The 24,906-nt window shown below is 40.0% G+C and overlaps 2 protein-coding genes and 1 long non-coding RNA gene across 3 annotated transcripts; 2 read left to right on the forward strand and 1 right to left on the reverse strand.

Annotated features, from left to right (window-relative positions):
- Positions 1-696: 696 nt before the first annotated feature.
- Positions 697-11,271, forward strand: mrs2 (magnesium transporter MRS2). Its single transcript, XM_062398709.1, has 12 exons — positions 697-1,538; positions 2,320-2,384; positions 2,627-2,663; positions 3,097-3,209; positions 7,251-7,412; positions 7,527-7,657; positions 7,816-7,932; positions 8,539-8,608; positions 8,931-9,013; positions 9,167-9,284; positions 9,599-9,703; positions 9,866-11,271. The coding sequence occupies exons 1-12, from the start codon at positions 1,190-1,192 to the stop codon at positions 9,923-9,925; spliced, it is 1,410 nt and encodes a 469-aa protein (XP_062254693.1). The 5' UTR covers positions 697-1,189; the 3' UTR covers positions 9,926-11,271.
- Positions 11,272-13,436: 2,165 nt separating this feature from the next.
- On the forward strand, positions 13,437-24,082 carry LOC133965096 (syndecan-2-like). Its single transcript, XM_062399497.1, has 5 exons — positions 13,437-13,734; positions 18,958-19,090; positions 20,132-20,313; positions 20,703-21,009; positions 21,207-24,082. The coding sequence occupies exons 1-5, from the start codon at positions 13,672-13,674 to the stop codon at positions 21,368-21,370; spliced, it is 849 nt and encodes a 282-aa protein (XP_062255481.1). The 5' UTR covers positions 13,437-13,671; the 3' UTR covers positions 21,371-24,082.
- LOC133965097 (uncharacterized) lies at positions 15,201-24,794 on the reverse strand. The gene is made up of 2 exons (XR_009923842.1): positions 24,471-24,794; positions 15,201-16,001 (listed from the first exon to the last, which is right to left on the reverse strand). It is a non-coding gene; the product is annotated as an uncharacterized LOC133965097 (long non-coding RNA).
- Positions 24,795-24,906: the final 112 nt, after the last annotated feature.

The raw sequence follows: 24,906 nt of genomic DNA on the forward strand, positions 1-24,906 counted from the left end.
GATTCCGACAGTAAAGGTAAGGAGTAATGATGAATAAGGTTTTCTTTAACAAGTTAAGTCTTTCATTCTCACTTTCCACCTTAAAACTATGACATTAACTGAACTATGAACTAGTTCAGAATTAAAATGGTGAATGAACGTGAACTATTCATGTTTACTTGTATGAACTGAAATTTGAACTAGTTCATGAGAGGTGTAAACTAGCACATCACTGCCCGCAGCATCAGACAAACAGGTAATGACGGTGTTTGTGCAATCCTCAACGTTGTTTGGTGATAAATGAACATTAGCGCCGCTGAAAACATAACGTCGCAACTGGTCCGACGTTTCCTAAAAAATAAACAAACAAAAAAGTCCGTGATTTCAAACTTGTCCAGCTGTTTACTGACGTTTGTCATGTTTAATGAAGAGAGAGAGGTAGATACAGACAGACAGACAGACATAATTTAAAGGCAGTTTTACTGTTCTACAAATTAAACAAGTTCAATAGTTTTGTTTCATTTAAAATCGTAATAATTTAAATGAAAGGTAGGTCTTAAGTTGAGCTACATGACAGTCTGGTGAGGTATATTGTGGTATATCACAAGTGTGATGCTGCTTATGCGTCGGTTTTATTTTTTTTTCAGTTCGAGTGATTCACTTTCCCACAGACGAGCTTTGCCCGTTGGTCCCTGTCACCGCGGTGCATTGTGGTCAGGCACGCTGCTCTTGCTAGTGTCCTCTCCATCATGCTAACACCGGCGAGCTGTGTTTTGGTACCAAAGCACAGTGTCACGTGTTGATTCACGTCAGTCTGTTGTCATCGACAGGCAACTTTACTTGTGTGTCCGTTGTGTCCTCATTCCCTGTCATCTTGGATTTTAAACGGATAATTAACAAAAAAAACACGAGTTACGTGTTATGCTAGCTAACGGAGCTAGCATAACACGGAGGAGTTGCTGAAAACACCGTGAGGAAAGTTCGAAAGTGGCTCAGGCAGGAGTGTGTGACTGGTGTCACTGGAGTTGAACCAGTGGTTACACCAACTGGGTCTGTCATGTTAACGTGGGAACACTTCTCATCCTCCTCGCGCCTGTGGATCCGGACTGTCCCCACACAAACAGCTGGAGGAAAAGACCACCAATGACACGGCTCAGGGATTTGACACATTCAACCCGAGTCTGAGCGCCTGAGAGAAACACCAGCCGCCATGTTCGCCTGTGTGAAGGCTGTGTGGGGGGGTGTTGGTGGTGGTGTGGAGACCAGGCTGCACAGACTGCTGCTGGCTAGCTGCAGGAGCTGCATCAGGATGAACCCCCCCTTTAGTGGGAACTTGTATCCAAAGCGACCCTTCACTTGTCTCAATGCTTTCCCCCCCTGGAGACATGGCGTCACCAGAGGCCTCTGCCCACTGAAGTACACTGTGTCAGCAGGAAACAGGAACCTGTCTGTGCACAGCAGGATCTGGAGTGATGCTGGGTCAAGTCATCAACACAGAACATGTCAGTCCGGGGTGGGGAGGAAGGAGAAGCTGCTGCAGGAAGGAGCATCGTGGCCTGGTGAGCATGAGGGATGGGTTAGTTAAATACATCCAGTTTGTTTTAACACATAATCATAGACTGATATTTGTCAATCATAGCGATATTTTCTGTGTGTGTGAACTGCCAGTACGTTGTAGATCATGTTTTTGTATGTAATGTGTTAACGTCTAAAATATCAATATCACTCTACGGTACTCTACAGGTACTCTACGTGTGCCTGTAGATGAGAGTAACTCTATTTAGGTTTCATCTTTCTTTCCACTGTAGAGGGATATTCAAACCATGAAGAACCAGTTAAACAATAGCCCACACTTAATGTCATCCTCTGTCATTAATTGCCATCAGTGTCTATAATAACAGTATCTGTGAATATGAATTATATAATAAAAGATTAACCCAGATATGTTTTGCAGGGTCACTAGGCATCTGCAGGGTTGTTTTTGCCATCTTTTGTAGCTCCTCTACTGTAAATTTTTATTTGTGCAACTGCTTTTGACACCTTCAAAAAGGTCCTGAAACAGAACATGGAAAGTTTTCTTTTTGATTGAGTATCTTTGAAAGTTCCCCCAATCGTAGCCAGTTAGCTGTTCAATGCTAAGATGAAGTTGTGTATGTCAATCCAGGGAAATAACAGAGCTCAGTATATTCATATTTTAACTATCATTATGGCTACAGTCAAGCACAAAAACAATAATTGTCCAGTGCCTACATCTCTATAGTATATCTCTACAATTGTGCAGCTTCATGGTTGAAATACTTTTGCTTCACATGTAGTTTTTTCTTGTCTTTTTTTTAACAGAGTCCCTTGTCCGCTGCAGAGTGACAGATGCCCCGATTTCCAGCGTGCTTCCAGCTTTCGTAGTGGTAAGAAATTCACAGAGAGCAGTTGGCCAGAATAATTTCAGTGGTTGCTGAACAAACTGTTTTTAATGGAAAGGTGCTAATGTGAAAACAGATGCAGATTGCAAATAATCTCGATTTACAAACAAATTCAAACCAATCTACTGTTGTACACTAATGTATTGAAATATGTTAAAGCTGGCTGTTTGAAAAACTGCGATCCCTCGATGTTATAAACTTGTTTTTATATTTTATATATTTCCCAGATGAAATTTGACCAGGAAGGAAATGTGACATCATTTGGTAAGTGAAAACAATTGATATTAACTTTTGGCTGACTTCCCTGATGTGTTTAAAATCAAGGTTGTCTCAGTAATAGATAATTGTCTATCTGGGACCAATGTGTAGGTATCAAAATATCTCAGAATTTGACATTTCCAAGCTAGTCGTGCAAAGTTGGACACAATACTGTTGCTCACCCCTGCCGCGTTACTTCTGCTGTGACCTGTGGTGGACCCTCACTGTTTGACTTTGCTCCCTCACTCTGTTATGTAATGTTGCAGAACGAGTTGTTCTTTGTCATTATTGTACAAGATTAGCTATAATGAACATTCTGGATTTGGTGTAGATTCCTATACCATATGAAGTCAGAAATACATGTCATAGAATTGAGTTTAGGTTATTAGCCTTTGCTGCTGCTGTTCTTACTGAACTAGTTATTTTTTTTCTCATACAGAAAAGAAGAAAACCGAGCTTTGCCAGGAGCTAAGTCTTCATGCCAGAGACCTTCGCTTTCAGCACAGTACCAGCCTCACTGCCAGGAACAACTGCATCATCTTAAGAATGGCGGTATGCTCTCTTCTTGTCTTATAAGCAAACTCAATGTATCATGAGACATTTCTGTTGTCAACCAAATGGACATCCTATTTGATCAGGAAACATTCTCTGACCAAAGGTTGAGACCAAACAAAAGTAAAACAAAAACTCTTTTCCTGCTGATCCAGGACTTTAAACAGCTCAATTTCAGACATTCAACCCGTCTCTAAATGAGACATGATGCCACCACGTGGATGGTATAAAAGTGCAGTTAATTAATGAAAACTTGAAACATTTGCAAAGACAAAAGTTTTATGAAGTCGTAGTATCATAACATTCTTTTCAAGGTTATAAATTATTTTATTAGACTATTTCTCCATAATTACAATGAATAAGATTGTTAATAGAACAAAGAAACAGATTAGATAATGTCACTAAAACTAAAACTAAATGCATGTAGCTGATATAACAACTGAAATATAATATAATGAAAAATGTATTCGGACAAATTGGGACGCCTTTCATCTCTCCCACTCCCGGTCTGCCCTCCAATCACTTTGACAGTCCATGGGGACAATCCTTAGCCCGCGCCACAATTGACTGTCCACCAGAGGGTGTGTGTGAGAAGGTGTAGTAGAAGAAACAAGAGTCATGGCGGCTCATCATTTTACAGAATTTAATATTTTCTTCAGATTCAGGCATATCCTTTCTGGTCTCCACCACGGTCACGCTGAGGGAGCCACATTGTTGCTCACACCTGACGCCGAGTGAGAGAACACAAGCAATTCAAGAATTATAAACAAGATAGTCTATAAATATTTGCATTCAGTTTATAAAATAAAATAATTGTGAGCCTTCTTAATTAACAGTATTCTATAGTGTGGAAATGGAATAAAACCAAACGCCTCATGTCTCAAATCAGAAAAAGGTCAGAATGGTATCCTCATAGGAAGCAACAGGTAGTTTTTAGTTGGAGTTAATCACATTTTCTCATAACCCCCTGTATTCTCACCTGTCCTTCTTCTTTCCCGTCCCAAACGCCAGACACTCCACACACTCCATGTGCTGCTGTCATGTGTTCTGACAGTAAGGGCAGCTCTCACAGGTCGGGCCAGTGTATGGTGGCTCACATTTACATTTACCGCACTGACACATCCCTCTACCGTTGCACAGCTGCTGGTTTGTTGCCATACAGGAGGCAGTTTCCATGGAGCAGCTGCAGTCTTCACCTGTCCAATCGCCGTCACACAAGCAGTGTCCACATTCGCACGTCCCATGGCCTCCGCACATTCTGTTTGACATTAATCACAGTCTTTTAAATATAAATCTGTATTTTGAAATAATTAGAATAGACAGGATTAGATAACTGCTTTTCTGACATCATACTTGGCGTTGGCGTAAGGACAGTCAAAGTTGCTGCACTCGCAGAATCGTCCGCTGTATCTTTGTTGGGGGTTAGCTCGCTCCTCGCACTCACAGTAGCCGTCCACGCACTCCCCCCTGCCGCTGCACACAGGGGCCTTACGGCCTGAGCGACAGGAGTCTTCATTTCTCGAAAAAGATGATTCTTTGTCCCTCTGGCAGTTTGGTCCGGTGTAAGAATCGTAGCACTCGCACTGTCCACACATCAGAGCTCCGTGGCCACTGCAGGCAACGCTGCTTTCCTCGCGGCTTCTCGAGCAGTCACACTGACCTGGGGAAATCATTTAAATGTATGTATTCATAGCATTATAGATGAGTGCTGTTTGTTCCTTCTTCTGACACAGTAAACTTCATATTAATCTTATTGAATGAGGTACTGTATTTCATTAGGACTGAGTTAAGCTCATGTTTTAATTTCAGGGCTGTTCTAATACTCAGCTTTTTCACTATCTAATATAGTGAAAAACTATATAAACTATAGTCGGGTTCTGCGGTTGAACTCACAATCCAGAGATATTTCTAACTTCACACCCAATGAAAAGCCTCTTGGTGTGATGTGGACGAACCAGGGCCCAGTACTGTTCTGGTTTGAGTCATCACTCTTACTGGGACACTGGGCGGCCTCCACAGTCACCTAGAGAACAAAGCATTTGTGATTATAGCAAAACCTGTTTTTATCATGACACATTGGCCCCTAATGTCCTGTGCAATAGATCAGTCAAAAATTTGGTGACATGTACAAACAAGGGATGTCCAGTCATGACTCTACTGAGTGTGATGTTGACTCCAGACGGCACGTTGGTGAGGTCAGTCGTCAGCTCTGGGACCGGCTGGTCTTTCGGCATGGTGATAGTTAGAGGAAAAGTCTGGCTCACACCCGGCCTCAAATGGACGGAGAACTCCTGAGGCTGGAGGAACAGGGTCTTGGCATCTCCTGGTTCTGTGCTGCAGAGGTTCAGGAGTCACAAGCAGCATGATTAATAAATAAGAAGTAATTGTGGCCTTGATCAAATTATGAAACTATAAAATAGCAAGAATTATATCAGCACAATTTGATACATGTGTTGTTTTTCCCTGTTTGGTTTGGAGGTGATCTTAAAAACGTACCTGCTCTCATTCTTGACCACCTGCACCAAGCCCTGAGGGTTGTATATATGACTTTTAGGGCAGCCTGCTCGCTGCAGCCCCTTCATGCTATGACACCGAACCTCAGGATTAGGGGCAGTGCACCAAGCACATTCCGGACCAGACTGGACGCACTTGTCGCAGCTGGAAGCAGATCTGAGACATGTTTGTTTTCTGGCCCGGCATGGACACAGCAGAGCCAGCAGCAGGCAGAGACAGAGCAACTTCACAGCCATCCTGCATTAAACATTGGAAGAATGTTATTGAAAGTAAAAAAATTTGTCATCAAGCATCAGTTTCAAAATAAGAAATGATATAGGCAAAAAAAACTGTTATTTATCTGTTTTCTCTATGTTTTAAATAGCCCAATCTTCTGGGTCACTTTTTTAAATAGATTTAAAAGAAAAGCATTATTATTACACAAAATATTTAAAATGCTTGCACTTCATAAGCCTGCTCAACAGAAAATATGTATGACTGGAGTCAGGCCTGTTTGTATTTACTTTCAGATTTAAAACTGTGTCAGGTTTGAAGATGTAAATACACCATGCATCAGCATTAGGAACTGTATTTCTGCCTAAACTTTAAAGAGACTTCTTTCTATTTTTTTACTAACTAACTAAGTCTTACTTGATCATAAGAAAAACAAAGTAAATAAGTGTGCATCAAGTAATCTGCAGTAATAATCATATAAGTTGTAGTTTGTCTGGTGCTGTGATTAATTATGTGCTAAATAAAACTAAACATAAATAAAGAGCTGTTGTGTTACCTGAAGTAGTGAAAGCTTTCTGTGCTGTAGCTGCGTCCTGGGCCGGTGTGCCTCTGCTGACTGGAACGCTGATGAGCTTCGGTCGTATATCGGTCGTGTGTGAATCCTGCTTGAGACCCCCTCCAATCACATCAGGGTGCTTGGTTACACAACAACCAGTTCTCAATTATCAGGTCATCCACTGCAAATATTGACAGATCAGAGTCAACTATTGAGCTTGTGGTCTCCCAAACACAGATTTTCACGTACCGACATAGTTGCACACACTCGTTCACATCAACAAGTGAAATGTCCAGTAGATAATCACGATGGTAAAAAGCCGTTCATCAGCTACTGACAAAATTTGTTTTAGGATCCTCAGAATTGGACTCAGTATTTTCTAATGTAGCTGCCACCATCCCCTTCAGTTGACATCTTCATCTGCGTCCTCTACGTGTATGGCATCCTGAGATAATTGTATTCTTCCAGTTTAACGTCCATCATCAGCGCGTCCACTTTCTCACAAGGGATCACACTGGCATTTCCAGACAATTTACGATTAGGCTGGCAGGAAAAGTTCTAGAAAATGTCTGGAGCAACACACTCTGACATTTTCATTCTCACATACACCACTTTTTGATTTCAGGGAAATGTTCGGACTTCAGTGCATGTCGGAAAACAGCTAAATTCACGTAACTTTAAACTGATTCACTTTTATGATCTTTATGAGTACAGTACTTTCTAACATGACTGCTGACATCCCGCCTGTCTTCCCATAGTCTCTGAAAGCCATCGTAACGCCAGAGTCCCTCTTGGTGTTGGATTTCCGTGGTCTGGGATTAGAACGCTGGTTGGTACTGGAGCTCGCTCCTCAGTTAGCCTCACAGACTCACTCACTGCCCTTTGAGTTCAGAGCACTGGAGGCAATATTGCAGCATAAGGTGAGACTGATTAGAGAGCATCCAAGCATATTCTAACCAAGATAAAAACCTCCCTGTAAACATACATGAGGTGAAGGCTTGTACATGTGTTTGTGTATGTATCTGTGACAATAGGTGAACACGCTACAAACCCGGCTGAATGAGGTCGAGCCGGTAATATTGGATGTGTTGGAATCCTTGGTGGATCCAAAAATCCTTTCTGCTGACAGAAGTAAACTACACATTCTTCTGCAGAACAGCAAGAGGTAACGCACACAGCCATACAACTCAACATAGATTGTAAATACTCAGGTGGAGCAGGGGATGCAATTTTCTGTCACTGCTTCTCATCCTCCAACATGCACACTGGTAGTTACGGCCTTAACATTCACATATCGTCTTGTCTCTCTTGTTTCCCCGACAGTTTATCAGAGTTGGAAACGGACATCAAGGTTTTTAAGGAATCCTTGCTGAAGATTTTGGATGAGGACGAGATAATTGAAGAACTCTGTCTGACCAAGTGGACCGACCCAAGAGTTTTGTATGTTACACAGGCACTCACATAGACTTACACACATTTTAACAGCAAGTTTTTTGTCAAGTTCTCAAAGTCTGTTTAGGCCGTGAATAGGTTTTCTGCTCCAAGTTAAAAAAAATGATTTGCCTGTTCTGTTTTGTCCTCATTGGTAGGGTTAGGTTATGTCAGGGTTACGTATTGCAGAAACCACTGGTTGGTGGAAGGTAAAAGTTAGGTTGAGCTTGAACATCCCAGAAACTGTTGTTAAGGGATTAGAGATACATTTGGTTTCAAGTTGTGCTAATCTATGTGCACAAATAACATAACAACTAATCAAAAACAACAAATGACTTAAGTACTTTAGATTTTTTGTTTCCAACTTCAACAAAAACTACAAAGAATGCAACTGATAATTCTTGCCTTTGTTGATGAAATATGGAATGATCATTAAGCATTGATAGCGATATACAAAATAAGGAAATATTTAATGTTTTATACGTTTTCTTGGCTGTTTATAAAAACCTTTCCTTGCCAAAGTAAGAGATTTTAATCCAAAGTTGATGCATCATCCATTAGGCCACATGGCCAATGTGAAGGGATTTATCGTTATGACTCTGTCTGCTTTTCTAGTGAGGAGAGCAGTTTGGGCATCGACCATGCTGAGGAGATGGAACTGTTACTGGAGAATTACTATATGCAGGTATAACCATCCCACATAGCAGTTTTTTTTATTATTATTAATTCAAATTTTTATGAAATTGTGAATTAACTATAGCGACTCAACTGAAGCAGATTTAAAGCTACGAGGAGATTTTCAAAATGGTCTGTTTAAGACTTGTGGACAAAATTACAATTTTTTTGCCTTCAAATATTGTATCTCCTACTCTGCTTGTTTTGATTCAAAATATGAATATCATCTAATCAAAATCAGAAATAAATATTGTTGCCTGGGGGGAGATGGGTCATGTACAGTGAGTTGGAGAGTGTGTTGATTGTGAGTGAACGTGAACTGCTCCATTCAGGCTGAGGAGCTCGGGAACAAGGCCAGAGAACTGAAAGGGCTGATAGACGACTCTGAGAGTGTCATCTTCATCAATCTAGACAGGTACACACAAACACACACACACACTGGGTGTACACTACCATAGCATACTTGGTGTAAATTCTTTTATTTTTTCGCTCTGACTCTCAGACATGATTAAGATCCATAGTTGTATTCTCTTGATACAGAGTGAGTTGTCTGTCTGTGTTATTGCAGCCATCGTAACGTGATGATGCGTCTGAACCTGCAGCTGACCATGGGTTCCTTCTCTCTCACCTTGTTCGGTCTGATCGGAGTGGCCTTTGGAATGAATTTGACGTCGTGCTTTGAAGAGGTGAAACACTTCCCTGCCAAAGAATAACATAGAGTGTTGAGTTTGACTGGTGTGTTTGCTGTTTACGACCCCTTAAATATTAGGGTTCTATTGCTTGCTTTACTTTTTTTGGACTTTTGAACAGTCAATTTGATAAAGAGTAGCAACTTAAGATTCATATAAAAACAATATTTATTCTATTTAAAATTGAGTTTATATTTTAGTGTGTTTTCATGTATTTCTCATTCATGTTCCCTGGTCACACAGTTTTCTGTGTTTATACCTTTATATATTTTTGTGTTTTACTTTGTTTTATTTTTGGTGTTTATTACCAGGACCCTCGTGTTTTCTGGCTGGTAACGGGCTTCATGTTCTTGGGCAGCGGGCTGATATGGCGACGACTGCTCTCATTTCTGGGACGACATCTAGAGCCCTCAATGGTAATAGACACTCAGCCACAATGGGTAGAATATGTCATCTCTGCACATGCATGTTCTGAGGCCACTTCACACCCCAAAGTCCTGATAGACGCATCCACGGGTAATAATTGTATTAACTGTCAAATGAGAACACAAATGTAATTTCTTCTCTCTGTGATGCAGATCCCTCCACTTTGGAAAAGAAGTCTGAAAGCATCAGACGTCAAACCAGGAATCAGATGAAGTGCCACCATTGCTATGTAAACTGCCTTCACACAGACTCTGTAGCTTTAAAGATGAATTTTTAATCTTACCTCATTGTTTTACTCTCCCATGACTATGGCAGAGATCGAGACTACATCCCAACATCAGCAGATCCCACTGTGTCCTTATATCCCTCACACTCTGTTGGAGCAATTTCAGATGCGTGGACGTCTTCATATTTAATTATATCTGTGGATAAAACATGCGGGTATTGCTCTGTCGTCACAGATTGAAAAAGGTTTCTTAAATGGAGCCATGCGATTCTATCAAGTCTATTGTTTCTAAAGAATCAGTACTTTTTCTAAATGGACCATTTAGACTACGGACACTTTGACTTGTCAAAGCAGGAAAGGCAAAGGTGTAAATAATGTGAACGCTGGCTCCGTCCATTACGTGTCTCAGTTTGTCATGTCCCTGAGTGAGCATCCAGTCTTCTGGATAGTTTGCAGGGACTGTTCATGAAACAAGGATTTATCAGATGTTAACCTTTTTTTTTTGCTCTGTAACATGTGGCCAAGCTGCCTTTGCAGGTTATTTTCTCTTTCTTATTAAAAAACAAACAGAAAAACAATTATCTATATTTTTTTATTAACTGTCTTACTCTATGCTTGTCTCAAATAGACATTGGCGCTAAAATCAAAGGCTCTTACTACACATGGAACATACATGACAATGACTGTGACTGCTTCTAAAGCAAAAAATGTTTAAATAGAGCAAGAAAGACACAACATTCAACCCAATATACTGATAATAGAACCCCAAACATAAGAATATCTTAAAATACACAATTACAATACAATAAATAAATGCTAAAACAATATTAATTTAAATGTCTGTTTAGTATTCTATATGTTAAAGGCAGAACCTCAATGAAAACATGCATAAGCCCTCTACCAACTGAAACCTTTGTCATTCTAGGGCAAAGCAAACTTTAGTGGCCTCACAGTGGTGGTTCCCAGAATACACGCAAGGGGTCAAAATAAATCTCAGGGGTCATGAGATGATTATCCGAAAGCAGAAAAATAAAATGTCCCCTTAAAATCATATTTCCTTTTTCTAATTTACTGTAATTTTTCCATGACTGCATGGTCTGATCTATCCCTCTGGGCCGCTGCAAAGCCCTCTTTGGTTGAACTGGTCGAAGCCAATCGATTTATGATAAAGACTTTGGTAGATTTGGCTTCATTTTCAGGGTTCACAAGTAATACGTGTTAGAATCCCCCTTATTGTACTGTGTCTTATTTATAACAAGTTCAGCCAGACCCTTCGCATTTTGGCTGTTGTCCTGTATTACACAAGTTGCCAATAAAAATATTCACAATGTTCTTAGTTGTTCACGTGTGTTGTTCCTCACTGGATGTAATTCAGTTTCTCTATGACCCAAAAAAACAGCTAAAGATAAAAGAAATCTTATAGTACAAATTTATTTAAATATCTGGTTCTGACACTTTGAAGGACTTAATGTCAGAAATTACTCTAAAATATATGTAGTAAAGTAGAAAATACAATAGTTTTCTCTGAAACGTGAATCAAAAAAAGCATAGAATGACACAGACACACACACACAAAATAATGTGTCCATCTTCTTCCTTAGGGTTGCCGGTTCAGTTCCCACTCTTCCCCATCTGCATGCTAAAATAAACTTGGCAGGATAGTGAACCCTTAAATTTGGCAAATCTTCAACCACCTATTCATTGCACAATATCTTAAAATATCTAAAATTTACAAACAAAATTAAATTAAATTAACAGAATCCTGCACAGTTGGCTTTTGCGCAGGAGGTGCGCAGTCCGCTTCTGTGCAGGAGGTAAATATATATATATATAGTTTTTAAATAACAAAATAAAAATTGTTTTTAAAATAACAAAATAAATAAATAACAGAAGATAAATGAAAAGTATATTTTCGCCACTTTCAAATTTTCTGTAAATTTTGGTAAGAATTTAAGCATGTTCATTCCCTCAAAAAGCTTATTCCTTTGCCTGAAAAATAATAATAATACTCCTTACAATTTCAATAGGGCCTCCCTGTCTGCCAGTGCTCGGACCCTAATGAAATCCACTGAAATTTAAACTTGCAGTAAATTAATGTTTATTCTATAGATTACTACCTACAAAAAAAATTCATAGTCTTTGTACAACAGCAAAGAAATGTATTTTGACTGATATTTCAGTGCCATGACAGAACCGATGCTGTTTGTGTTTTTGTGTTGTGCTGCTGTAACCATTCGTCTGCACTAGAGGGCGTCATATCTACAGTTTTCAATCCTATTCGTTGGCTGATGCTCCTCCACATTATACCTTGATTAGCCCTTTAATTCGGGTGTTATCCAAGTATGATGAAACCAGTGTGGAATACAGGAATGATCATTAATCTTAATGTGTTTATAAATTACTGTGCAATAAATATCTGACTTTTGTTCGTAGCGTTACAATTTCACGCTGACCTTCATTTATCACAAACAGAATGCTAAATGTCGCATTTTCATTCAAACTAGTGTTAAAGTTACTTTAATTTCTAACTACTGAATATGGCGAGCAACAACCCAGAGGTTTCCAAAAGACCATCACCTTCAGATTAATGTTAATTCACATACTTTCATACATCCTACACTAATTCAGGGCTTGCTACTATTCATTCTAAATTGAGTCATGCTTAACATAACAATCTTTAATATTTGTAAGGTAAGCAGTAGCCAATGGTACAGTTAACCCTAATCATTAAGGAGAGTTTGTACATTAATCTATTTTGAGAGATGGCAAAGAAATAAATATAGTTATTGAAGAAGCACCTACATCTTTTACTTAATTAGTAGTACTAATATCACAGTATTAAAATACTCCAGTAAAAGTAAAAGAGCAAGATATATATAAAACCCAAGCTGTGACTGAAACATATACTAACACTGTTGTATCAGCGTGTAAGCAGTGTCTTACTGTTACTCTTACAATAAGTTCTCTGTGCATCCTGGCATTACCAGTGGGAAGGGAAAATGACTTCTGCTACACAAACCTTTGTTCATGTTTGAAGTTTTCCTGCTTTCTCTATGTCCAGTCCTTTGGGGCCTCGATTGGAACCTGCATGTCCAACAAGCTTTTTTTTTCTTATGACCTTAGAAAAAAAACTATTCATGTAACATGTTAATTGGAAAAGTAAGTAGTGAGGAAAACTGTCAGATATATATAGATATTGACAGATAGATGGATAGATGGATAGATGAATAGGTCGATGGATAGATAGATCAATCGATGGGCAGATAGATAGATAGATAGATAGATAGATAGATAGATAGATAGATAGATAGATAGATAGATAGATAGATAGATAGATAGATAGGAAAAAAGTAGCACTCAGCATGTGACCATGTGTGGGTGTGTGGCTGTCCATTGTGAGCTCCGCCCCCCACCTCTCTATCTCCCTCTGGGGCCCCTCCTCCTCCTCGTCCCCTTCTCATTCCGCACGTAACGTCACGTTGTGCTGACGTCACCGCGGAGCCACGCTGCACCTCCAGTCCAAACAACTTTTCCAGAGGATCCACATCACAGCGCGCGTCTAGAGGAGCCGAGGTCCGACCGAGAGAACCAAGAGAACCGAGAGAACCGAGAGAACCAAGACCAGGACTCCGCCGAACCACTTCACCTTCACCTCTCCCTCCACACACTTGAGTCCTCAGCTCACCGCTCGGACACTTCCCTCGAGCTGGCCGTTCGTCCCTGGGAGTTAAGATGAGGAATCCGTGGTTGTTGTTCCTCGTCGCGCTGGCTACTGGAATTATCAGTGAAAAAAAGGTGAGTGGCTTTTTTGGGGGTAAATTGAGCTTTAACTCTCAAATTGGACCAAACTGCCTGTAACTAACACTTGACTATTGTTGAACTCGATCATGTTGAACTTGTTTTTTTTCCATTAGTTCGAGTTTTGGATCTAATTTATCGCTAATAACCGTTTAAAAGAGACCACGTTTAAGTATTTTCAGTTCTTTCAGTTTCTCATTCAGGTTGCCTTAAATTTAAATCTATACTTATTTTTAAAGAAAACATACACACATATATATATATATATATATATATATATATATATATATATATATATATATTATACCTTCCTGGTTTGCTCGGCATGTTTATTTTTCGAAGACATTCTCTGTAATTGTCACGTTCGTCTACCTTTTTTCTCTCAATGTGAGAAAGTGAAAGCTAAACTAGCTCAAGCTAACTGTTGTTCTCCAGGAAGCAACAGTATATTTACTCAGGACATGTGTTATCTGTTGGACAAATCCAGCCTCTGCTGATAACTCGGCCTCAGACTGTGGCTCCGGCCCAAGTTCAGGCGTCAAGTTGGTGTCAAGTTCACACAGGGCCAGAGTCTGTTCAGCCTCCAGCTCCAAACTCTGACATTTCGACCCAGAACCTCCGGACCTGATCTGCATTCATCTCCCACATCACCTTTTTAAATGTCGTGACTTGCAAAGGTGAACATTTCACAAGGATGCAAATGACAAGACACAAACCCCAAAGATCACCCTTCCTCTGTCTGCCCCCTCCTCTCCTCTTCTCCCTCTGTGCTGTAAAGCTGGAAATGATATGAAATGAGAACTATATCCCTGCTGCATGATCTATTGACTGTAGAAGTCCCCAAACTGAGAGCCAGGGAGCTGTGACACCTCACCCGGAGATGCATGGTGTTTATGATTTATGGTCTGTGTGTTGTGAAAGGGAGAGGGGCTGAAACCTGAGACCCTCCTGCTGGATACATGTTGCGGGGAAAAAAGAAAGCGCACACATGCTCTATAGTGGAATAAACACAGTTTGCCACTTCTTTGCTTTGGCGGCCCTGTGAGCTTTAGACTCTGAATACACAAACTCTATAAACAACTTCCTTCTCTGATCCACATACGCTTTGATTCCTTCTAACTTTATGTTACTAATTCCACTCCGGTCTTAAATTGCTGGGTGTGATGGCTTACGTCACGTACTGAAACTGCCTCTCGCTCCTGAGTGCGGCCGCAGAGCTGCTCGTTGAGTCAGTCGGTGATATCGCTCACATGTGAGGAGATGAGTGTTCAAACAGGCAGGCAGCTTGCGAGACGGTAGTTGTGTCATTTTTCTGGATGGATGACTCACAGTGAGTCCCACCGGGCCAGTCCAGGCAGGCGCACGTAGTTTTCCAATCCAACCAGAAAAGGCAGGAGGAGGAATGTAAGTTAATGATTATCTTCATGCTGCATCTAAAGCCCATTAGCCAAACACTGACACAACAGGAAGAGCTATTTAATAAAGTGGGGTCCAAAAGTTCACTTTCCCAACATAAGAAACGGTTGAATGACCATGAATGTCAAAATGGCTGGGCCGACGTCTCTTGATGAATTACTGTACAACGTGGTGAACATGAAGTTGCATGTGCTCTCAGTTAATCAGTAGCAAACTATCAGTCACAACGTATAAGCAACAACACTGTTCTAATCTGTACACATCTGTTTAAGCATCCAGACTATTTCTGTGGCATTTTGGTGACTTGCTGGTTGTGTCTGTGATGAAATCTCAACATGGCCTTCAGGGGCTTTCACAACTAGATCTTAAAAGATTTGTTACCCTGTTAAGAAATGTTTAATCACATATTGAATGTCAGGGGACTCTGTGGCGACTAGAATTCTTTAGTTTGGGTTCAGCAGAGTCAAAACATTTCAGTTTTCATGTGTGAAAGACAACAATAGATCATTTTCTGTTACTTTTCTATTTGTGTCCCACTTTGGAAGTACAATGTCCGGATCTACAGAGACGGGACCAAATATAAAATGGTCTCCCTTCTTGAAAACGGTCACTTCTCGTCCTTTGTGAAGCCTCTACAGGCTGTCATGCCATCACAAGACTCAGGAGATCGACTTCATGTTGAGGGGTGGAGCGTTGTGTGACTCAAAGCCTTCGTCAAACATCCTCCCCCTCGAACGCCGTGCAGCCCTGCTGCTCTCCTCGATGTGATGACAGGTCTTCTGTGTGCTTTTGGCGATTACACAACCTCATTCTTGACCCGGCTGCTCTCTGGCCGACTTCTCGCTCATCTGGGAAATACGTAACTTTAATAACTGTCAGTGGAGCAGACTCAGAAAGAAAAAAAAATGTTGATTACAGATTCCCTGTTGTATTTCTGCAGTGTTTTCACGCTGTGACCTTGCGGTTTCCAGAAAACTGTCTTCGCTATGACAGAGCACCGGGATACCAGATGGTCATATACAGTGTGGATGTGTTTGTGCACTATATGGTCATGTGGATGTTTTCCAGATGTGTGTAACCCCTGAGTGACTGAGTCAAGTCTTCCAGTAAACCCCCAGTAATAACCTCTGGGGATGGACAAAGAGCCTGATTGTGCCTAATTCTCATTTTACATGTTACATTGTACGTGTGTTATAGAAAAGCGGCGTTTAATCAAATAGTCGATTTAATTTATTCTTATTTAGTCAATAAACATTTTGATACAGGAGCATTTGTTTAAGACGTTTATCAAGCAAACAAAAAAAACCTTCCTTTTGTTCCAGTTAATCAAATTTGAGGGATGTTGCTGTTTTATTTCTGTGTAAACTGAACATGTTTGGGTGAACTGCAGCTCGGAAATAACCAAATATAGTAAACATACATTTTTACGATGTTTATTTCACCGGTGACTTTGTGTACATCTGCCATTTTGTGTATTCATTCATACTGGAATATGTCAGTATTAATGGTGACAATGAGTTCAACCATACGGCCGAGCCCGATGTCCCTGTGTATGAGATTGATTTAGTTTTTTAAGTACATTTGCAGTAAGGGGTTGAGGCTGTGTGTGTTTGAATCCATCTGTTCAACACCACCTGAGGTCACAGTAGGGTTGGATGTCATTGCCTTATAAGGGAGTCTCGATCCTTTTAAGTTTGTACATGGTGTGCTTTCCTTTCTGTGACTTTCCCAGACACAGAAGACCAGTGATGTCCAACTGGGAGTCAAATATGTATAATGTAACAAATGCTACCTTCGATTGTCACATGTGAAGTCATGTACCTATTGTTACTATTAATTTAGCAAACTTTACACATGAAACATAATACAGGAAATTCAAAGGCTCAATGGAAAAGATGAGGCTGTTAATATATACTTTTTACTCTAATGTATTATATATATTCAAAGTATAAAGTTACAATATAATACCATCGAATGACAAATGTACTTTCATTTCCTCCACCATTTTAAAAAAAACGATGGCAAACACGTCACAACTTGTGAACTGGGGAAATTCCTTAGTCTGAGGTCATGAATAGCTCAAGAGAACATGGTAAACATGACCCCATTCGAAGGCAGCACTACTTAAAAGACAGTAGATGGTAATCAGATTTTGTAGCAGTTTGGGCTTTGTGTGTTGTAACACTGTGTGTGTCTGTGTGTTTTTGTTGTGACAAGCCCAGCATCTGCTTTTGTAATCCCCTGCCTGAAGATGGTAGGAATGCGAGAAGCCCTTCTGCTATTTCAGTCAGTTTCGCCATGATGTGACTTCAACGTCCTTTTTTGAAAATTGATGTTGATGATTTTCTATTTGGCCTCTTACACCACTGTGTGAACATCTGGTTGGTCTCCCTGAAGGGTTCTCTCTTTACATGTTGTTACAGCCCAGGTAGCTCAAACCTCAGATATCACAGGCTCCATTGTGGAAATGTAGATTGTCCTGAGTTTTGATTGAGTTTAATTAGCCCAACAATACATAAACCTGTAGCTTGCTGATATGTTGAAGAACGAACTGACATAATTTAAGTGTTGGGGCTGCAGTTACAGAATAAAGAACACAAATCTCACATCTGTAGAACAATCCCGGCTCATTGTCATTCCACTCTAATCATGTAATTTGTAATATTAGAAATGACGTGCAGAAAGACCGTCATGCCATTAATCACATCAGATACTGAAATGTTGTATTTGAGAGGGAGCACAGGTGCCTTAAGAATGTATTTATACCTTTTACGTCTCTGCGGTCATATATATTGCAGCCCAAGACAAAGGGGTTCACTTCCTCACGTCTTCTCCTCTATCCTCAGCACCTGTTTTTATTCCCAGAAAAATACAGTACTGTCCCTGTGTCTCCCCTTCGTTTCCCTTTCTCCAGTTTCCCCCCCGGTCTCCCTCTCTCAGCACCTGTGTTAGTGGAGGCATAGTATACATACCAGACATACTTCAGCTCTCAATGGGCCATATTCATCCGCGTGTGTGCGCACGCTTCTATCATATTTTACCTTTGGGGACAAATTCCAGACCATAACCAGTCAATTGGGGACGGCTCATCCTAGAGGGGTCAAAAGTCTATGTTTGTGTCGGTGGTTAAGGTTCGCAAAAAGTCTACAGGAAAAGACTGTACATCTATGTAAAGTCCACTGTCGGTCCGACTCATTATCAGTTGGTTTTCCCGGATTCCTGTGTTGTTCATGTCTGGCTGAGCTGTTCATTATATCACCTTATGTCTGAAGTCATTGGAGCTCATTTTATTCAACTTCAGACAAAGTCGTATTTCATCAAGCCGATGAATAACTTCATCTATTCGAGTACCTCATTCCTTTTGGCTGAAGTTTTTATTATATGACCAGGGCTTTCAACAAAGAGACATGAAGGGTTTTGGTTTTCATCACACTCTTTGTGGAGTCCTTGGGTTGGTGGGAAGATATAAACCATTCTTTCCGTGTGTGTGTCCACTTGTCTGGTCTGTGCGTTGTCTTTTGAAGACTGCTCTATCTCTCCCACTTCCTCCTCCTCCTCCTCCTCCTCCTCCTCCTCACACACGCTTAGATCTCCGCTGTCTGGCTCTGTGAAGTTTCACAAATTACTGCCACAATGAGCAGGAAACAAGCCTCTGTCTACTGTACATGTGTCGCTTTGCGAGCTAGAATGAAACAGATTTGTGTGAATCTATGTCTCCCCCTCACCTTCTTCTTGGTTAGTATTTCCCTCCTCCTTGATTTAAATGAGTAATAAATGTTTTTCTGTCATTTCTCTTCCCTCCAGCTTTTGGTCTCCTCCCAGTCCCCTGCTTCCACGACAGATGACATATACCTAGAGGGCCTGACATCAGGCGACCTCCCTATAGATGACGAAGATAGAGAAGATGATGGCTCAGGCTCTGGATCAGGAGACTATGGTAAGGACACTAGTCTAATGAATGTCCCTGTTTTGTAATTATTTAGTTTCTTAACCTCTGCCAAGAAGGTTATGTTTTTCGTCTGCGTTTGTTTGTCTTTTAGTTAGCAGGATTACACGAAAAACGACTGGATAGATTATAACAGAAGTTGGTGGAAGGATGTGGTATAAGTCAGTAAAGAACCTGTTTTGGTGTACATTCGGATCGGGGGGAGGATGCAGTAGTTTTATTTCACTTTTTCTAACATTGCGAGACCGGCCATTTTTCAACATTTCCCTTTGATATTTCTGAGAATAATTCATTCAATTTTGGTTTAAAAATAAGGCATGTTCAGGGGTACTGATATTTATGAGTTTGTGCAATTTGGTGCTGGTCTATATAAAAAGTTGGATCCAATGAATTTTTGAGGACTGTTGGCAGAGGTTTGCACTCTACTGAGCGCCATTCTACTTGATATCTTTAATGATTGAAACTATTTTTGCTCCAACTTCAAATTTCAGTTGTAAGACGCAGTTGTGAATTGAGGGTTCATTAATCAATTAACATATTCAAACCCTTTTAGTCTGCTCTAACCCTCCAATCAAATGCCTTCAAATTTCCTTTACAAGCAGCCGAACAGTTTTCCATTCAAAGTGTTTTTCCTAATCTACCATCAATCAACCCAGTCACACATGTCAGAATTGAGCAATGCTATTGTAAAAGTGTGTGTAAGTTGAGACACAGAACCCCTCACTGTGTGCCAGATGTTTGTCCTGAGGTGATGTGAAGTGAACCAGGTGAGCTTTTATTGGGCGTCCACAGATACGGTCTCTCTTTATTATGAATGACTCACTTCCACACCCACTGTGAATGATGTGCTGGAACATTCAGTTCATTCAGAACATTCAGTGTGACCCTAGTATGTTTCACTTAAATGTGGTATAATGTGGTAAATTCTTTTAGGTAATAAAAGTCACGAGTTGTATTCCTCCTGCATGTTAAATAACTGCTTTGTAGAGTTCAAACAGAGCATTTAATCCAAAATCTGTTCCTCTATCGCAGCTTTCATTGACATCTCAGATAAAGAGAGGTTACTCGAGAGGTTCCTCAACTTCTCTAAGATCGAAGTCTCCAATGAAACCGTTCCAGTGCAGCTGGAGCCAACAGCAGATACTACTCCCATCCCACCAACCACAGCAGGGATATTGATACAAGTCAGCGGTGAAGACAACAGTGAAGAGAAGGTAGAGTGTTGCTTTTCCTTTTATTTAACTCTGTATCTCCACGTTACACAATCTTAATGGATTGGGTCCCAAAACAAACCACCATTTACCACAGTGATGTTATGATCAATAATAAAGGTTATGCATCTTCAATGATTTTTCCATGTTTTAAGGATATTGATACATTTATTTACTTATGATTGTTGGAGTTTAGTACAAGTTAATTCTAACTTCTTCTGGAAGGTGTAACAGTAAAACTAAACACTAGGACTCATTTAGTTTTACATAATGTGTATGAAGATCCATTTCTTGTTTAAATTGTGAGAACTGTTAAGTATTTAAAACCACATGATGTTTTTTTATTGTTTTTCAGTTTATTAAGCATTTAACAAAAGTATGTGTTCTCTCAGATCTCTGCTATTCTCCCAGAAGAGGAGCACGACTACTCCACGGACCATATCGCCCCCAGCGCCTCCAACAAGCCTCCCATTGAAACCACCACAACCGAGTTCAGCATTGACATAAGTGTAACCAAAGAGGAGGACAACAGTCTGGATACTACCTGGGACATTTTCCAAGAGGGTTCTGAAAACATTTTGAGCAAGGTTGAGGATGACAATGAAATTCGGGCCGCTGGGCGAGGCACATCGAATGAGCTGCCTGCCCCTGAAGAGGTGACGTCTGAGAACTTGTGGGAGAGGACAGACGTTTTGGCAGGTAAGGACAGAATTTTACAAACTCATCTTCATTGATGATGATGATGATGAATATTTATGAATTGAGTGTCTTAAAATAATAAATCTTGAGGTAAAAAGCTCTAAATAATTTGTTAAGTGTTGGTCAGACTTGTATCTTCCAAAAATGTAAAGAAAACAAACTAAAAAGTATTTGAATATTCTTTATGTCCTCTCCAGCGGTGATAGCATGCGGAGTGGTAGGATTCCTCTGTGCAGTTTTCCTCCTCCTCCTCCTCGCCTACCGCATGAAGAAGAAGGATGAAGGTAGCTATGACCTTGGAGACACCAAGGTTTCCTCAACAGCCTATCACCAAGCGCCCACCAAGGAGTTTTACGCCTGAACTGACCAAGAGGGACTTTAAATGTAATCTGTCGCCTGCCAATCAGGGCTGAAAATGGATCTATAAACAGCTGAAGACAATTCCTCTTGTTGAAGTTTGAAGTCAAGGGCCTCTTCTCTTCTACAGTGCTCCATCGATGTTTTTAATTCTTTCATCTTTCTTATCCTCTGCCATCATTTCATTGTTTCTCTCAAATATTCAGGGGGGGGGGGGTGGTTTGTGAAGAAGAAGTGATTAGAGAACAAAAGGACTATTCAAAAGAGATTCATGTAATTCCATCCCAGGGAATTGGACATTTAATTCACAGCCTAAATTTTAAGGAAATAATCGACTTTAAAGTATCGATTACACTGTGCCTTTAACCTGACATCATTTTTTTAAGCTTAAGCACGTGTGGGCTTGACTTGGTTCTGCATTACAGACGGATCGAATGTCTCATTTAGAGTAACTGGAAAGTCCAAGCTCAGAGAAACAATATGAGGCAGTAAATGCATAAATAGCCTTAACATATGGGATTATTATGACAAAGAACCTTTAAACGTTGACACCCTTTGCCCTTTATGTGAGGTCAGGTTTGCTCAGTTTAACAGCTTGCATTGTTACATTTCATTTTCTGTACGCTTTTAAGATTTTTTGTCACTATGAAGAATGAATATGTTTTTTTTTCCTTATGCTGCCCAGTATTGGAGTGAGAGATTTTGTTACTCTGCAGGTACTTACTGTATTTTTTGTTGTTATCTCACATATGTTTGATACCTGTACAACTGGCCAAATCTAAATGTTCTTTATATGTGTTTTTTGGAAAAATATTTTTAGTAATCTTTTTTCCGATGTGTTTGCATATTATGAGATTATATTTCTGTAAGCAAAGAGATTTCAGTCTTTTCATTCCACTCATACAGTGTTGACCTTGAGCGTGTAAAAGCTCCTCAACCTGGAATCTGTCCGACAATAGAAATATTTTCAGGAGTTTTTTATATTTGGTGCAGCACATGTGGGACAGCGTTTCTAAGGTCGAGCCAAGGTTAATCACTATCATTCACAAGCCGTAGAAGTGACCAGTGTTGTCTGACACGAGCCAAAGCACATTCCTGTCTTGCTGTCAGCTGTGCACCGTTGCAATGACGGGTTTGATGTTAAAGGGACAGCGTCAGCATCTATTGTTTTCTACAGTCAGTTTATTCAAATAATCTTCCTGCATGTCATAAGCAGTGTAAACCATCGGGAGTTTCCCTACTCTGTAATGATGACAGTGCCAGTCCGAATGTAACCATGTCAGGTTTAAAACAGGTTTCCTAGTTCGAAGTCTGTACCTCAACTAGTCAACCAGAGGCGTGTTTGGTCTTTTAGAGCTTTCATATGGACACAGTTAACAGGGCAGTATTTCCTCTTGTTAGCACATGCTTTTTAACTTGTGTATATCATGTAAGAAAGTGTATTAAATGGAAATATTTGGGATTTGCATCTTGTGTAGGCTGAGGAATTTTATCCAGCTCCCTACTGCTTATATTGTGTTAAAGAGGAACACTTTTTACATCGCCCTCAAATTTACATTGGGGAAATGTCTCGAAGCTCTGTTGGTGGCCTTACATTCTGAATGGATAGGTGACATTTTGGTTCACAGGATGACTGAGTTGTTGATATGAACAGAGAGGTAGGGGTTAAGTGGTTAAACTATTATGTGATCTGGCATTATACAAATTCTTATCAAAACGACATTGATTTCAGAGTTTGCCCTGAGTTGGTTGACTTCGAGTTCAAGGTTGATTAAGAGATGTTAAATCAATATTGGCATTTCCTCAAAGGACTGTAACGGCCATATTTGGTCGGTTATTTTGCGTTGGTAAAGCTCACTGCCCAAATGTTAATGTCTTTTAACAGTTTAAATCAATGCTACTTAAGAGTTTTTTTCATGATATAACTGCCATGGTCATAATAGATTTATAACTGACTTTTAATTGTAGACTATCTGAGTGCAAATGAAGACTACCTATTTACTAATAATAAACCGGACGATCTGATCACTAACCCAAAGTGACCTACTGTTGATAACGTGACTTTTACTGTTCACTTGAATCCTCAGTGCCTTTGCAATTCATTGTCTACATTAATGCAGTATTAGTGTCATGCTTTGACCTTCAAGCAGTACAGAAATTATCTGTTGTTCAGAAATAAACAATACCCATGAGGTTTTAAGACACTGCAATGCTGGCAATCCAACAGACAATAACCTTCCTCTTCTTTTATATCTGTAAGTTGATTTGATATGTTGTTACCATAATTTATATGTAATAATTTATACTTGCATAGATTATAGTCCAAGTTAGTTTGTCAGTGATAATTTGGTATTGTACAGTATTTACTCTTGGTCGAAGCCTCTTTGTGCCTTCTGCTCAGTTTGTTTGTTTTTTAATATTTGTTTAACTTTAAGTTCAATTTGATTTCTATTCCCTTTTTACCCCTATAAATGGCTTTAAAAAAGGATAATAAATAAGTAATAAGTTTATTGTGAATATTTTGCAGCTTTACTGTTCGTTTTCATCAAAGTCCAATGAATTGACCGAAGCCTTGGTATAACTAATAAACACAGACAAAATGGTGAGGACCAACCAAAATATCAATAAGACCTTCATGTATGTGCATTCAGAGAACCATGTTGCTGAAATGGTGTATCTTATGAGGTTCTCTACTGAATAAAAGATGTGGCTTTAATGCAATGCTGAAACTGTCATTCTTTTGGTGTGGGATCATATGTTCCTTCTTTGCTCTTGGACACACACAAGACAACATTTATTCACTGAACAGCATGTTTGCTGATGCTCCACAATGTCCCTCCTACTTTCTGCCCTTTCATTAACTTTATCATTCAATTTTTCCTTTCTACTGTGTCCTCATTTGGCACTCAGGTCACAGCTTCACATCCACACATGTAATTTTGCTATAACCCTGATTAAAAAAGCAAAACCCAAAGACTCAATAATAATGCCCTTTAATAATTCTACATTTGGTCAGCTGCTGGTAAAAGCACAAAGATTTGGGTTTTAAGTATTCAAGCACCATTTGTTTGCACAGAAGCAGAGAGAAAACATTTCCTACTGACCTCAAGAAATTTCCTCTCACAGGCGTAGGTGCCAGAAAGAGAGGCAACGTGTGAACGGAGCCAAATGGTCAAGACGTTTTCCAGAACCCAGTGATGCAGAGAAGAAAAACACAAATGGCAGAGGAAAGAGGAGGCTTGTGAAAAGCCGGGTGTCCTGTATCATCATGTGAAAAGCAAATGGAAGAGAGAAAACTATAGGTCACCATGAATCTGAACATTCCTTGCAGGGCAGTAATTCGTTGCGCATGCAATTGACTGCAGATGATTGACGGGAGTGTGGGTGGGGAGAAAATTGAAATGTGGGTGTGATGTGCTTTGAGTATATACAACATTTTCTTATTGTCCATTGTACAAAAACAGTAAAAGAGTTACAGAGTAATATTGAAAAAGTGCATAGAGCATTATCAGGATAACATCTTCCCCGAAAGCTAACTAT

Source organism: Platichthys flesus, chromosome 11, assembly GCF_949316205.1.
Source record: "Platichthys flesus chromosome 11, fPlaFle2.1, whole genome shotgun sequence".
NCBI classification, from domain to species: Eukaryota; Metazoa; Chordata; class Actinopteri; order Pleuronectiformes; family Pleuronectidae; genus Platichthys; species Platichthys flesus.